Source organism: Vigna umbellata, chromosome 6, assembly GCF_029865625.1.
Source record: "Vigna umbellata cultivar VRB3 chromosome 6, Vumbellata_1.0, whole genome shotgun sequence".
Lineage (NCBI taxonomy): Eukaryota > Viridiplantae > Streptophyta > Magnoliopsida > Fabales > Fabaceae > Vigna > Vigna umbellata.
In genome coordinates, this window is record NC_142170.1 from 26,222,841 (window position 1) to 26,239,767 (window position 16,927).

Genomic DNA, 16,927 nt, shown 5'->3' on the forward strand with positions numbered 1-16,927 from the left:
ACCCTTGTTTTCAGCATGTGGATGGGTCCTATTTTTGTTTTTATCCAACAAAACTCCCCCATAAAACTCAAAATGGGTATTTCATCCTTCATTCCATCATTGTATCCTGTCTTTAGTTGGAAGGTACCACGACACCAGCACCTTGACAACAATCTTCAACCTTCTTGGTTGGTATTGACTTAGTCATCATGTTAGACCAATTTAAGTCTGTATGGATTTTCTCTATCTTCAATTTCTTCTCATCCAACGTTTCTCATATCCAATGATATCGGACGTCGATATGCTTCGAGTGTGAATGGAACATGGGGTTCTTGGTTAGATGAATGGTACTTTGATTATCACAATTCACCACATAATCATCTTGATCATGTCCTAATTCACTTAGGAAATTCTTCATCCATAGCATCTCTTTAGAGGCTTTAGTCACCGCTACATACTCTACTTCAGCAGTAGACAATGTCACACATTTTTATAGCTTTGACTGCCAAGAAACAGCTCCCCCTGCAAAAGTAATCAGATAACTTGATGTTGACTTCCTTGAATCAACATCTCCAACCATGTCTGAGTCTGAATATCCGATTAGCTTTAGATCTCCATTGCGAAAACACAAGCTTCTTTTGAGAAATCCTCTTAGATACCTTAGTATCCACTTAACAGCTTCCCAATGCTCCTTTCCTGGATTTGACAAAAATCTGCTCACAACTCCTACAACATAGCCAATATCTGGCCTTGTACAAATCATTGTATACATAAGGCTACCCACGGCAGAAGAGTAGGGTACCTTGTTCATTTCTACTTTTTCTTCTTCATTCTTTGGACATTGCAACTTGTTGAGTTTGAAATGTCCAGCAATTGGAACACGAGCATATTTGGCATTGTGCATGTTGAACCTTTTGAGAATCTTCTCAATGTAATCTTCTTGAGATACCCATAGCATTCTTCTAGAACGATCTCTGGAGATTTTCATTCCAAGTATCTTCTTCACTACACTCAGGTCTTTCATGGCAAAAGACTTACTCAATGCCTTCTTGAGAGCAACTATTTTAATTTTGTCCTTCCCTACAATCAACATATCATCAACATACAATAGAAGTATGATGGACTCACCATTTTCATAATGCTTCACAAACACGCAATGGTCTGCGGAGGTCTTCTTGAAATTATGTTGGATTATGAAGGAATCAAATTTCTTGTACCATTGTCTTGGAGCTTGCTTTAGACCATAGAGACTTTTCTTCAAACGACACACAAAGTGTTCTTTGCCTAGTTCTTCAAAACCCTCTGGTTGCTTCATGTAAATTTCTTCCTCTAGGTCTCCATGTAAGAATGTTGTTTTGACATCCAGTTGTTCAATCTCCAAGTCTAGTGTTGCTGCCAGACCGAGAATCGCTCTAATGGATGTCATCTTCACTACTGGTGAGAATATTTCATCAAAGTCTATTCCTTTCTTCTGGTTGCACCCCTTCACGACAATTTGTGCTTTGTACCTTGGGCTTGGGTTGTTCTCTTCATTCTTGAGCTTGAACACCCATTTGTTCTGCAATGCTCTTCTTTCTTTTGGTAATTCTACTAAATCATAAGTCTGATTTTCCTTTAAGGATTGCATCTCTTATTCCATTACTTGCAACCATTTGTCTTTGTCTTTCATCTCCATTGCTTCTACAAAGCTTTGAGGTTCACCTTCATCAGTAAAATTAACATATTCATCTGAAAAATACCTTCTTGACGGTTGCTTATGCCTTGTTGATCGCCTCAATTGGGTTTGTTGCGGAGCATTCTCAATTGCTTGATCTTCTACCGTCAGATTAGGTTGATCTGCATCTTCAGTCATCTCATCAAGTTGTAACTCCTGATTTTTCTCAGCTTGACGAGTCTCTCCCCCCTAAGTTGTTCATCACAATAGGGCTTTGATCACTTATCAGCTTAAGTGTTGGTTTCTCCACTTTCTTGATGTCTTGGATTGTCTGATCTTCAAAGAACACCACATCTCTGCTTTAAACAATCTTTCTGTTTGCAAGATCCCATAATCTGAAACCAAATTCATCTCTTGGAGAACCAAGGTATATGCACTCTTTCGCCTTAGCATCGAGCTTTGCTCTTTCATCTTTCGGAATGTGAACTGATGCCTTACATCCGAAGACTCTCAAGTTGCGATATGAGGCCTTTTTACCGGACCATACTTCTTCTGGTATCATACCGTTTAATGGTCTTGATGATGATAAGTTGATCAAATGAGTTGTTGTTAACACGGCTTCCCCCCAGAATGACTTGGGAAGTTTTGCGTGAGACAACATGCTTCTGGCCTTCTCGGCAATCGTTCTGTTGAATCTTTCAGCTACGCCATTCATTTGAGGTGTCTTGGGAGGTACTTTCTCATGTCTGATCCCATGAGTCTTGCAATAGTGCTCGAATGGACCACTATACTCTCCACCATTATCACTTCTCAAGCATTTCAACTTTCTACCAATTTCACGTTCAACTGAGGCATGAAACTCCTTGAAGATTCGTAGAACTTCATCTTTTCTCTTCAAAGGATAGACCCACAATTTTCTAGAGTGGTCATCAATGATGGTAACAAAATACTGAGCACCACCAAGGGACCTTTCGGATGTTGAACAGACATCTGAATACACAAGATCGAAAATATGCTCTCTTCTTTTTCTATTATCATATTTATGGAAAGATACTCTGTGCTGCTTACCTGCTAGGCAGTCTTCACGTAATTCAAGTGGTTGTCCTTTTATACTCTGGAGATGATCTTTCGCAAGGATCTCTAATCCTTTCTCGCTCATGTGGCCCAATCTTTTGTGCCACAACTCCTTACTTTCTTCTTGAGCAACATTTGTCTCTCCTTTGCATACCTTTCCTTGTATGACATACAAAGAGCCTTGCTTTTTGCCATGAGCAACAATCATGCTTCCTCGGCTAAGTTTCCATTTTCCATCTCCAAACTGGTTGTTAATTCCAACATCATGTAGCTTACCGACTGAGATAAGGTTTAGTCACATTTCTGGCACATGTCTTACCTCCTTCAGCACCAGTTTGTTTCCATTTTCTGTCGTCAGAGTCACTTCTCCTATGCCCACAATTTTGCTTGTGACATGATTACCCATCTTCACTATTCCAAAGTCTCCTTCTTTATAGGATGAGAAGAATCCCTCATGAGGAGTAACATGGAAAGATGCTCCGGTATCTACTATCCAAGTGCAGTCATCAAAAGCAATATTTAGATAGTTTACCTGAGTGATAAGGAACACATTCTCATCATTTGATATCACCGCTGTTGTGGTCTTTTCTTCCAACTTCTTTTTGAGATCTATCACATCAGGGTGTATAGTTCCATTCTTCTGATCTCTTTTCAGGAATCTACATTCTTGCTTCTTGTGGCCATCTTTTCCACAATAAAAGCATGTCAAACCTTTGGAGTGAGACTTGAATCTTCCTCGTGACTTTTCACGTTTTCCTTTGCTTTTGTGTTCACTCCTTCCTCTATTCTCAAAAACGTTGGCTTCTGAGTGACTAGTCATTCCTCTTTCTTTCCTTCTGGACTCTTCATTCAGCAAACTGTCTGTAATGTTATCCAGCCTGAGCTTTCCATCTGGTGTTGAGTTACTGAGAGTGACCACCAATGTGTCCCAACTCTCTGATAGAGAACTAAGGAGTAGAAGAACTTGTAACTCGTCATCTATCTTCATATATGCCTTCATTGATTGGTTCACAATACCTTTGAAGGTGTTGAGATGCTCAATCATATTCAGGTCGTCAGAATACTCCAACTTTACGAGTCGCCTAACAAGGTGAGCTTTATTTCTCGGAGTCTTCTTTTGAATCATAGATTCAAGCTTTGTCCATAACTCATACGCATCGGTATAAGTCGATACATGCTCAAACAAGCTTTTGTCGATGTATTTCCGAATCATGGCCACTGTTTTACGATTCAGAATCTCCCAATCTTTTTCGGTCTTCCCTTCTGGAATTTCCGGATTTGTGATCGGCTTATACAAATCCTTGCAGTATAGATGATCTTCCATCATCGGCTTCCAGTATGAGTAATTATCCGCAGTTAGCTTGAACATGTCTCCTTCCATCTTGAGTTTCACAGGATTCTGACTTTTTCGAACTGATGGCTCTGATACCACTGTTGGGAAACAGCGGTATTTGTTCCCTCCTCTACTAACCCAAAATGGGCACTATGCGGAAGTGTAAAAATAAAAGTGTATGTGTAGGGAAAAATAACACCAGAAATTTTAACGTGGAAAATCCTCTCGGAAAAAACCACGGGACCTAGTCCAGAAAATTATCTCCACTACGAAAGTAGGATTACAATGTTTCTCTCACTCTGTGAGGATCTCTCAATAAATCTCACCCTCTCGGATGGTATAAAAAAACACTCTCTTTTGCACACTCACAATTTCTACTACACAGTGTCTTTCACCTCTCGGTGATGTTTCTCTCTTCACGGTAGTACCCGTGGCTTTCTCTCTTTCTCCTCTTGAATTCTTTCTTCACCGTTTGATTCTTGGTGAGTTGTGTTTTGCTGCACATTTTGCTTTCATTTTATAATGAATGAAGGAAGAAAGGACAAGAAACATGGTTGGTGCATTGGAGCAATTTAAGGAGCTTTAATGAAGTTGGAAGACATTCTTCCTCAATATATGGTATATGAAAACATTGACCTTTGTTTTCAGCATGTGGATGGGTCCCATTTTTGTTTTTATCCAACAATAGTTAATAGCACATTGATTGACCAAAGAGCTATATTTGTATCCTTAAATAAAATAATTTATATAAAAGAAAGTCTGCACATATAATCATCTTTTGATAATTTATATTTATACCGATCTGATACCATTTGTACAGAGGTTAAACACATAGACATAGATCTCCACATTGGTAAGACATGTACGCTTTGGGCCAAGCTCTCATGGATTTATTCTTGGTATCATTCCAAAAGGCCTCTTATCAATGGAGATATCTTATGTATATATAAACTCGTGTCCATATTTTATTATATCCGATATGGAACTTTGTTTGTAGCCAACAATCCATGCATGTCAAATGCTATCATCTAAGGCATTGTGTCTAATTATACTAGTAAGGAAGTATAGTTATGCATAACTTCGTTAAAATTATACATACGAAGTGCAAAAAATGGGTGAGTAAAACAGCCAATAATTTATACATGGGTGACTTCAAGTTACCCAGTTCCTCAGGAATCTTTCCTCTTAAGTCATTTCTATAGAGCTCTCTGATATCAAGAATTTCAAAATCTCTCATCCGTGTTTTTGGTAAAAGTAACTTCCACCCCACAAAAAAACCAAACTTTAAATTCATATTTGGTTAGGCAAAAATATAATCTAGTTGCCCCCCTGCATCCGTTTGGTTCAACTTAGCTTAAAGATTATAAACTTATTAGAAAGCACGAACCCAATTACTGCAACCAAAAAACTAAAATGAAAAAAAAAATATGGTTGGAGTCACAGGCGAAAGGGAAAAAAAAACCATATATCTCTATAATAAACTAACAAAAAGGAAAGGAAAGGACAAAGGGATTCTTAGAATGTTTTTCTCCTAATCAATATAGTTTCACTAAAGGGAGGAGTTCTAAAGACTGTATTTGTATTACTTTTGAATCTATTAACCTTCTTTCCAGAAATGTTAAGGATGGTAATATGGCAATCGAGAATGATATAATCAAAGCTTTTTATATTATCAATTGACATTTCTTAAGTGTTGTGTTGTTTCGTTTTTACAAAAGATTGGACCATTATTTAAACAAAGTAATTATCTAAGAAAAAACAGCAGCAAAGTAGTGTTTTAAGTCTTTCTCCATTTGGGTCATGATGCAATTCATCATTAATCTTCTTTTGTAGAAACTTGGGATTGAATTAAATTAATATGGACAACACTAGCTTTCTTTGTTTTTCTTGTTCTAATCTTTATCATAGGTCTTTCAAGTGGATTTTTTTCTTTGCTCATACATAGTCATGTCACCATCAAAAATTATATAAGGTTTACATTTTTTGTAAAAAAATTACATATTAAATAATAATACTATTATAATGTATTTGTAAATATAGGTGTGGAAATATTTTGTGAGATTTTATTTATACTTTTAATTGTGAGTGTGTTTCTATTAGAATAGATTATTTTTCTATTCACAATTTCTAACATTAACCCACGTATACACAAAAATTCCTTAGCTAAGCTTAGTCAATGATTTAAAGATTTGTGTTAAATAAATATTATTACATAAAAAATCATTTAATGCAAATGAAACATCATTCCTGTATTATTATGTATTTTGGAGAACATATATAATAAGGATGGATAGACCAATTCAATACCGTTGGATATAACTATTTAAAAATAATAATATTTTATAAAATTTTATATCAATGCCATTATACAATTTACCAAATAATTAGTATTACAATTTTTCTCAAGTTTGCCTTCATTGCTATTTTTTCATATATTTATTGTAATTATCATATTATTTAGTTGAATATTTAAAAGGATATTTAATTATTAAAACATGACATTATGTATATAAGATAAATCTGAAATTAAATTACATGAAAAATCACCAATCAAATTTCTCAATGAGAGATTAATTATCAATAAAAACTTGTATAAAGGACAAAATTAACTGGAAAAAAAAAACACTTTTTGAAAAGCTCACAGAAATATAGATATATAACAAGCAAGCCCTTAATGCTACATTGAAATATGAAGGGGGTTTCACCCTACACCTCGAACACCTTCACTTTGCACCTCCAAATTTTTAAATAATTCCCACATCACCCTATTTAAAACTATTTAATATTTTAAAAAATGAAAAAAGAAATAGTCAAATATTTCTTTAAAAACAGCTTTTTCACTTCACTCTACCTCTCCTCTTGCATTCTCTGTTTCTAGCACACAAAGAGCTTCTCTCCTCTTACATTTTCTAGGACACAGAAAGCTTCTCTCCTCTTGCATTTTCTAGCACACAAAAAGCACATGCAGCAAAACATTAATAAAGCAACATAAAAAAAACATGAAGCAAAACATGAACACATGCTAACACCACATAAATTTCACAACTTTAACACAGGCAATATTAACTCACCTTGTTTGCAAAAGTTGCATTTAATATGGGTACTGCTGGAAATAATGGCTCCTCGTCATTTACATCTTTAACTGGAGGTGTTTGGCCACTGAGTAGATATTCACTGAAAACCAAATCTCTCAAAATAATCAACGAAACACATAAAGTTTTGACCTTTTTGAGGAAAAATCAGTCTCTAGTAACATTTCCAGATTTCCAAGCCCCCTAAAAAATATTGCAATCAAAGAAAACTTCCAATGTTATAACAAAATTAAATCCCCACAGGAAAATCATTTCAGAATATTCCATATGATATAGAATTTAGGCGGAACAGATGAAAGAATGAAAAAGACAAAGCAACAGATGAGGGGAAGAGAGAACAAACAAGAATGAGGATGGTTTAAGGAGAGAACTGAAAAAGGTCAAACAATATATTGTATCGGATCTCCATATCCGAATCCTCGTCTACCAAATATTGATGTCCGGTAAATTTTCTCTCGAATTTTCGTATCAATAAAGAAGGTTTAATCCTTTTCGACATCCCTATTTATGTACGAATGTCTGAGATAGGTCCTCGTTTTCTAAAATGTATCAAAATGGTCCTTAATTTTGAAAATTGATATCAATTGAGTCCTTCACGTTAAGTTGGCTGGACGGCGTTAAAAAAATTGATGAGTGGATGTTGAGATGACGAACGAACGCTCGTCGACCACCGAATGAACGCTCGTCGACCACCGAACGAACGCTCGTCGAGTGTGGAACGAACGGTCGTCCAGCGGTAAGAGGTCGACGAGCGTTCGTTCGGTGGTAGACGAGGGTTCGTTCGTCATCTCAGCATCCCACTCATCAATTTTTTTAACGCCGTCCAGCCAACTTAACGGAAAGGACTCAATTGATATCAATTTTCAAAATTAAGGACCATTTTGATACACTTTAGAAAACGAGGACCTATCTCAGACATTCGTACACAAATAGGGATGTCGAAAAGGATTAAACCCAATAAAGAATTTTATTTTTCTAAAATATTTTTATTAAATTTAATAAATTTATACAAATTATTTTTTAACAATTAAAATTATCTAATTATATTATAAATTCATACATATTAATAAATGAATTTAAAAATTATTATAAACAAATATAATTAAATATTTATATAACAAAGCACTAGGTGCAAAGTTTCTTAATAGATGAAATAAAATGAAGGTGCATATTTGGTAACAGGGAAAATAGATCTTTTGAAATGAAATGAGACGCAGGTTTGTATGAGGGGGAAATGGGATACAGACAATAATATTTTATTCAATGCATAGAAATCCTCAACAATACAAAACTAATTAAGGATAACAACTTCATTAATTAAGGGTATTTCGGGAAATTTAAGGTGCAGAATGAAATGTAGGGTGAAACACCCAAAAATGAACTTTTTTATGCCTTTCTAATTTCTGTGAGCTGGCCCACATTGTTTATCAAGTACGTTCAACTGTTGGCAATTTCTTACTGCACCTCCATTATTTCTTCCTGCATCCCCTAAATTTCAAAATTTCCTTCTTTACCCTTATGAAATGATATTAAAAAAGAAAAAAGTAAAAAAAGAAAAGCTTTTATTTAGTTTCTGGATTTGATCCAAAATGCTATTAAGGGAGATTAGTGAATCTAAAACATAATTGTGAGTTTCGGATTCGGATCGACTAATTTGAAATACTTTATGGGATTAAGGAATGTATTTAGGATTGTTTAATCCAAAAAGTATTATTGAGTTTCAAGTTGGGAAATTCGAAATTCATTCTTAAATCAAGATATTTTAAAATTATTATTGTCAGTGAAGGTAAAAGTGATATTTTAAAAGTAAGGGACCTCACCTATTCAATGTATAAGGCCTTACCTCAATACGACATGTCTCGTTAATTTTAACGCCACATTTCAAGTCTTCAAAAGGACCAATCAATTTATTTATTAAGCATTATATAATAACAATTTAAACATCAATAGATTAGGAGTTAAAGAAATAATATAAAACATAGGTTAGTCAAATATATTGGTATTGACCCATCAAAATTAGGATGGAACTAACTGATATACCATGTTTAAGAGGACTACAAATGTTTACCACGTTTTAATTTTTTTTATAGTATATATATATATATATATATATATATATATATATATATATGTATATATATATATATATATGTATATATATATATATATATGTATATATATATATATATGTATATATATATATATATATGTATATATATATATATGTATATATATATATATGTATATATATATATATGTATATATATATATATATGTATATATATATATATATGTATATATATATATGTATATATATATATATGTATATATATATATATATATATTAAAACCACATTTAATTATATGAATATTTTTTAAAATTTTAACTAATGAATGAATGTTTTAATTGAATAAATAAAAATTATTTATATTTTTATAATTAATTATTGAAACTTATATAAATGTTAATGATTATGCCTAAATATATGTTTGATAATAGCTCAATTTTTCAATAAAACATACACCGTGAATTGGGGTTAGTGAAACGTTTTCAACAAGCATGTATGGCGCATTTAATACACCGTAAATTGGGCTGCACTCCTGCATCTCATTATTTTTCTTGGAAAACTTTTTTTTAACAACTCTTCGTTGACAACATTTTGGTTCATGGCAACCAACAAGATTATTATTATATATTTAGGAATTCCAAACAATTTCAGCCTTGGTCAAATTCCTTAAAAGCCTTTAGCTTTTTTCTATGCCAACTGCACAATGGAGAAGGTCACGGTTTCATGTATCATTTTGACAATGCTCTCGAATTAAAACGGGAATTGAAATCGAAACTCGAGATGAAAGTCTGATTTGGATTACAGAGCAATTCTAAAAGCACCGAAAGAAGTTCACCAAAGTTTTGCCCTTGTATTGTTTTTCCTATATATAACCAATTTGGATTCGGCAAAGAGCACATAATTTCTGATATCAAAAGCTTTCATATCAGTACCAAAAGGTAAACAATTGAATGCGAAAAAGTACCAAGTGAAATCAAATGAAGGTAACACTGAACATAGTGAGTCATGAAACTGCTAAACTGATAGAAAAAAGAAACAGGGCATATCAGAAAGAGGAGAAAGTAATCGATTAGACATTAGATTAAGCGTCATATACACAACATTTGATAAGCTCTTTTCCATCATCCACCATCATCTGCCACATAAATGTATTCTTAAATCCTAGAGAGAAATTATAAATCATCCTAAACCCAGTAAGAGCCAACATCATCATCATCATCATCATCATCATCAAAGGTTTTTCCTATTAGGAAGTGGCGAAGGTCCATCAGAAATAGCAGGCCTAGAAGCGCAGGACCTGAGAGAACCAACTCGCATGAACATCAAAACCGAGGCCATAATCTTCTTGACCTTAACGGCAACCTTCTTGAGCTTTAGCTTAGGCTTTTGAGGCTCGACAAAAGTGTTACTGTCCAAGGAAGAAAGCTTGTAGGTAGTGAGAAAGACTTTCCTTTGCTTGGCCCTTCTGCGTCTGTAGCTGATGGATTTCAGCATCTTGTCTTTGTTGCCCTGCAGACCAAGAACCTCGTATCTGTATCTGCGGCTGAAGGTGAGGGTGGTGTTGCGAACAAGTGTGCTCATGATGCCTCAAAATATATTTATTCACACTCACACAGACACACTGATCTTCAAGTGGAAAGAAAATACGGACACGCCTTTTGATTCAGATTTAACGTTGCTGCCTGCAAATTGCAAATGAAGTTTTTCTTCATAAATATGTCTCTCGCACGTTTTGGGGTTTGGTATAGACTCGTGTAAAAGCGTGTTTGACTGTTGACCGTTATTTCCTTGGTTTTTCGCACTTGGCGTGCGCACTCACTTTTTTTTTTCATTTATGGCAACATCAGATTTTTTTTTTACCAAATCTAAAATTTTATATGATTAATGATTTTACAGTGTGGTTGTTGGCACGTGCCACAAAGACTACTGCTAATATTACACTTTTTTGAGTGACAATCAAATATTAAAAAAAAGAAAGAATTTTGGTTTCCACTTATCAAATTTTAATTCCAAAAAATATTATATAATTATCGTAGTTCCCCTTTCAATCCCTTGCTAATTTTCTTTTAAACATTTGGTAAATACTAGCATGGCATGAAATTTTTATATGGTAATTACTTGTTAAGGGTTGAATTAGGCATACATGTCTTTCATTAATTTACTCGTTTTGTTATTATAGATATTCGTTTAATATCAATGGATATTTTAAAACCACGTGTACATGAGATATAATGGATATTTAAAAACCATATTTTATATAATTTTAAAATAAAATTTAAATAAAATTAAAAATATAAATTATAATATAAATTAAAATAAATATAAATTAAAATTTAATTTTAATTAAATTTAACTTAATAAAATATAAATTAAATTTTAATTTTAATATTTTCATACTATATAAATACGAATAATATGATACTTATACTCGATTCATTTATAAATAATATTAAAATAGTTTCAACTCACTTTGTATCCAAATCATATTAACGTGTATTATAACAATACATTACTTATTATATCTAAACTAATGTAAAAAATTTGTCGAACAAATAATATTTTTACTAATACTATCACAATTTTCACACTTCCTATTTTGTTGATAACAAATAAAAGAAAGTCTAAATTAATTGGTTTAAATATGAGCACAAAAATTATTTAATTTTAAATTAGAATCAGAAACAAAAGTAGAAATGAGTATATATCTATTTTTTATGGTTGATACTGTTTTAAATTATTAAAACATTATTAGAGTTAATTACAGTATTCAAGAATATTATTTATTTTAAATCTCAATTTTAAATTTAATTATGTAAAACTGTGGAGCTACTAGCACAATTATTTTTTAATTTAATATGAATAACCCCTTAAAGTCATATTAAATTGAATTCAGAGTCCACACACATTGAAATTAAAGGAGGCTTACATAAGTAGGAACTAATAACATGGGAAACGAAGCTTCGCGTTACTCTATTATTTGACCATTTCACCAGGCCATAACTCGTTAACATCGATATTCTCTGAAAATGACATTTTTAGTTTATTTATTTATTTTCACAATTTTCTTCTGGAAGAAAACTGGGTGAATGCTTTGAATTGAATTTGTGCTTTATTGATTTATTTGTTTGTGGTGAATGCAATGAGAACTCTGTATTGATTCCGTTGATTTCTAGAAGAAAATAGTCGTTTGTTCATATTGTATTTAGTATCTCTCTGTATTGCTTTAATTAGCCATAGAACTTTCTACAATTTTGGGAGAATAGTTTCATGTTTACTTTCTCTTCGTAATCTTTGCTTCCAAGTTCCATTGTGAGAAAGAGAGTAGGAATTCTTGTTGAGAAAGTAAGATTATTTTGCTTAATATCATTTTTAGTCCCTAATTTTGTCGATTTTATTTGAAATGATCATCGTACTCTCTTATATCATAATTTAGGTTTAATTTATTTTTTTTTGGAAAACAACGTTCAAATCATTAACGACTAAATATTCAGTTGAGCAATCAGTGAATGACATGGTAGTTATTGGTTGACGTGGACACTTTAATCGTTATACGAAACATTTTCTTCACAATTTATACTTCAGTCCCACAGTGGATGCCATTTGTACTTACGGAGCCAAGTATATCCTGTGAAGAGATTATATCTTCACGAATTTCTTCAATCTTCCATGCATCAAGTATCTTCCTTCCTCTTCTTGGTACTCATCCTCCATGGATGTGTGGTGGTGTTCCTGGAAAAGACACTTTGAAGCCCAAATTAGTCGAGTGCATTAGATAGTAATTAATGTTGTAATAATGAATGTAAATTATTAACCTCCATGAGTGTACTGTTTATAGGCTAACTATGAATATTGTGGGCCCATACCTATGTAGGACGGGATGGGCCTAGTGGCCCATTTACTTCATAATCCAGTTCTTTGATCTAAAATATGCTAAGTTAAAGTATAATACACCATTAGAGTATGAAAGACCGATTTATGGACAGGTACAAATAGGTTGAGTTGTGATCCGATAGCAACAGGTTGGCTTGTGGCCTAATAGCAACAAGCTTGCTTGTGGCCAGGTAGCACCAGGTTAACTTTTGGCTGGGTAAGAATAAGTCGGCTTGTGGCAATAACCTTATAGGTATAGTGGTTTATTGTACACGACCTATGCTACCGGACCATAAGTCGACCTATTCCTACTTAGTCACAAACCGACCTCTTACTACTTCGTTACAAGATAACTTGTTCTTACTTGGCCACAAGTCGGCCTATTCCTACCCGAACACAAGTCGACTTGTTCTTACCCGACCATAACATGTTCCTACCCTGCCATAAGTGGACATGTTCCTACCCAGCGACAAGCCATCATGTTGTTACCCGACCATAAGCCGACCTAGTGCTACCCAACCACAAGTCGGCTTGGTGCTACTCGTTCATAAGCGAGCCTGTTGTTACCTATTATTATCCGGCCAAGGGTCGGCCTCTTGCTATTCGGCCACAAGTCGACCTCTTGTCATTCGGCCACAAGCTGACCTATTTCTATTTTATCGTAAATCGGTCTATCATACTCTAATGTCGTATTATTCTTTAACTTATCATATTCTGGATCAAAGAACTGGATTATAAGGTAAATAGGCCTTGACCTCTATAGGTGAGGGTCTACAATATTCATAATTAGCCTATAAATAGTACACTCATCGAGGTAAATAATTTACGTTCATTATTACAACATTAACTTTTATCTAACGCACCCAACTAACTTGGGAGTTTGAGTATCTTTTGCAGACATACCACCATCCATCCATGGAAGACGAGTATTGGAAGGAGGAAGAAAGAATGCTTGACACATGGAAGATTGAAGAAATTCGTGAGGTTACAATCATTGAAAGGGTATACTCGGCTCTATAACTCAACGTATAAGCTATTAGAGAAAGAGGAACGAAATAAAAATGGTGTTGTTGCCTCTGTGTGTTTTGTGCGTAGAGTGGATGGTAAAGCAAGAATGTCCTTTACTGTTAGGGATGGAAGACAAGATAATGAATGTTGTGTTGTTCTGTTGGTGAGGAATTGTGTGTGTGTCTCTTGGCTTGAAAAGGGGAAAAGAAAATCGTTGGGGCTTTGAGTAGAGGAGTTTATGTGATTTTTTGGAAGAGAGAAGAGTGAGAGATGTTGGGTGCCTCATGAAGTAGAAGAAAGGTGAGATCATATCCGGTGTGTTTTATGTGTGTGATAAGTCAAAATTAGTTAGGGAGAGAGAAAAAAGAATTCCATGTGAAGGGCCATAGGTGGACACTGTTTTATGATGTGAAAAGTAAAAATGTGGGTATGATAAAATGAAAAACAAAGGACCTATGCCTCATGAAGAAAATAAAATGAGATTTTCTCCCTACACCTCCACGTATCCAAATTTCCCATATTGCCCTTTTGACTATTTGCATACTTGTGCATAAATATGAAAAAACAAAAGAATTGACTGTTGACATTTTTTTTCAAAAATTAAAAGCAAACTCTATACCCCATCCCAAAACCCATACTTTGTGAGCCTCCCTCAAAATAAAAAAGACCTCTCTTTCTCCCTCCTGCCTCCTTCTTCAAGTCCTTCTCTCATTGTCTCTCTCTATGTTTCTCCCTCCCTCTCTTGGTGTAGCTCTTCCACTCTGTGCCTTAGTGCACTATTTTCTTCATGGGCTCGCGAGCAGGGGCAATCGCATTTCGAACTATGACACAACCATAATCGGCGTTCAAAATGTGGTGGACCCTTAACCGACGTTCGAACTGCGGTTAAGGGGTCGCCGACGTTCGAATGCCAGTGACCCCTTAACCGCAATTCAATCGTCGGTTAAGGGTGTTCCACTATTCTAACCTCAAATGCACTTCAAAGTTGCTCCGATGAGGAATTGAAACTCGACCACACAAGATCGCACTAGGACCACGAACACGAGGGACCACAACTCTCCAAACAACAAATCAACACGAGAAGCAAAGAAGAAGCAAAATGAATGAGCGAGGGGGTAATGAGGTGCATCGTATACACAAAATTCATTGAGCTTCATTTAATGCAAAGGGTATTATGGAAAACTTGGAGGTACAACCAGAACTCATGGAGGTGCAGGGAGAATTATACTCAAATAAAACTGGTAGTTAAAAATATCAAAGTGTAGGTATTAAAAAACAATATGGATGTAACAAAGAAAACAAAATTAATGTGTAAAAACAAAAACAAATGATGTAGATATTAAAAGTTAATTGGGTCAAAACAAAAATGTAAAGAAAAAATGTAGTGAATGAAAATGAATTTGTAATCTTTTTTCTTTATTAATTTTTTCTTTCTATCATAACCTTTTATCCATATTTATTTACTATTTATTTTTGAATATTTTGGAAACAAATATATTCATCCAAATAAAATTGGGTATTGACAACTCTATATCCATCTAAAGACTTATATCTATTCCTAGCATCTAACAAACATTAGGAGATTCGATTATATCTAAAATTAAACTAGTTTTCAGTCAATTTAAGTTGATGATATAAGATGCTCAAAAGTCATTAAAGAATTAAATGCAAATCAAATAACAAAGATGTAAATACAATACAAAGAGTTAGAAAAGTTACATCCAATCCCAACAAGGAAAAGTTTAGCTACTGAATCCTAGAACAAGCCCAACGAGTTGTTGTCCTCCTCCCATTGTTCTCTCTCTAAGTATATTACAATGAGTCATAAGAACTCTAGAATAGAACTACAAAATTAGTGTTAATTTCAACATACAAATAATAAAGCAAGGCTATGATTTTGTAGAGAAATAATGCGTTGCTTGAACTCCCATGATGTTGGTCAGCCATGATGTTTCCTACCTAGGTGTATTTCCTACATGCTTGAGTTTCTAGCTCAGTGGTTAACAATGGAGCTTTCCTTCTTATATGGGTTTTCTCTTAAGGCTTAATTGCCAATTCTGGTGGTTGATGTTTCTTACAATGAAGGTTTCTTCATTTGTGGTTCATGGCCAATATCGTTGCTCAATCGTAAGACTCATTTGAATCTTCATCAAATGTCTTACGATGCTCAACATCAACTTTAGGACTCAGTGTAATTGTTTTAATTTCTTTGAATTTACCTAAAAAACATCACAAACACAACAAATTCCATATTTTCTAACTTTTTTATCCTCATTTTGTAATTTAAGGCAAAATGGGTTGTTTTACTAAGATTTGCATCAAATTCATAAAGATAAATGTCTAAGTGATATGCAATTTTAAGTGAACTAGACGCTTATCAATTTTGAAGAAGGTTTAAAGACGTTACAAACTAAATGGGTTAGAGCTTATTTGAAAAATTAATATTATATTGTTACTTTAGTAAGCGATTACACCAAAGTAGGCATGGGTAATGCATTAAATGCATAGATAGTGAAGATGCATGTGACATTTCTAACTAATGTGCGTTCAATCTAAAGAATGTGTAAAGGCTTGAAGTTGAAGATCCTAATCAAAGTTCAAAAGAATACATATTTGAGAGAGTCACAAATCACTATTCCCTAGGACGACATCTATTGAGGGCATCGAGAAACAAATCGGAGGATGTAGTAAGCATGTTCCTTCCAAAATGGTGGAAAAGAAGCATGTTAAAAACAAACAGAATCGATAGGAAATATCGACTAGAAAACACTATTAAAACATCGAAAGAAACTTGACTAAGACACAAGATGTCAGTAATATCGAAAAAAAAGAAAAACATCGAAAAAAC

At 33.9% G+C, this 16,927-nt stretch overlaps 1 protein-coding gene across 1 annotated transcript; it reads right to left on the minus strand.

The window, feature by feature from the left end:
• Nucleotides 1–10,244: 10,244 nt before the first annotated feature.
• On the minus strand, nucleotides 10,245–10,906 carry LOC124827841 (uncharacterized). The gene has a single exon (XM_047300992.2). It carries the CDS (start codon nucleotides 10,780–10,782, stop codon nucleotides 10,432–10,434), a length of 351 nt encoding a protein of 116 aa, XP_047156948.1. The 5' UTR covers nucleotides 10,783–10,906; the 3' UTR covers nucleotides 10,245–10,431.
• Between the last annotated feature and the right edge of the window lie 6,021 nt (nucleotides 10,907–16,927).

What these genes read in the sequence shown, in the direction of transcription:
- LOC124827841 (XM_047300992.2), bottom strand. Translation starts at nt 10,782, where the DNA reads ATGAGCACACTTGTTCGCAACACCACCCTCACCTTCAGCCGCAGATAC.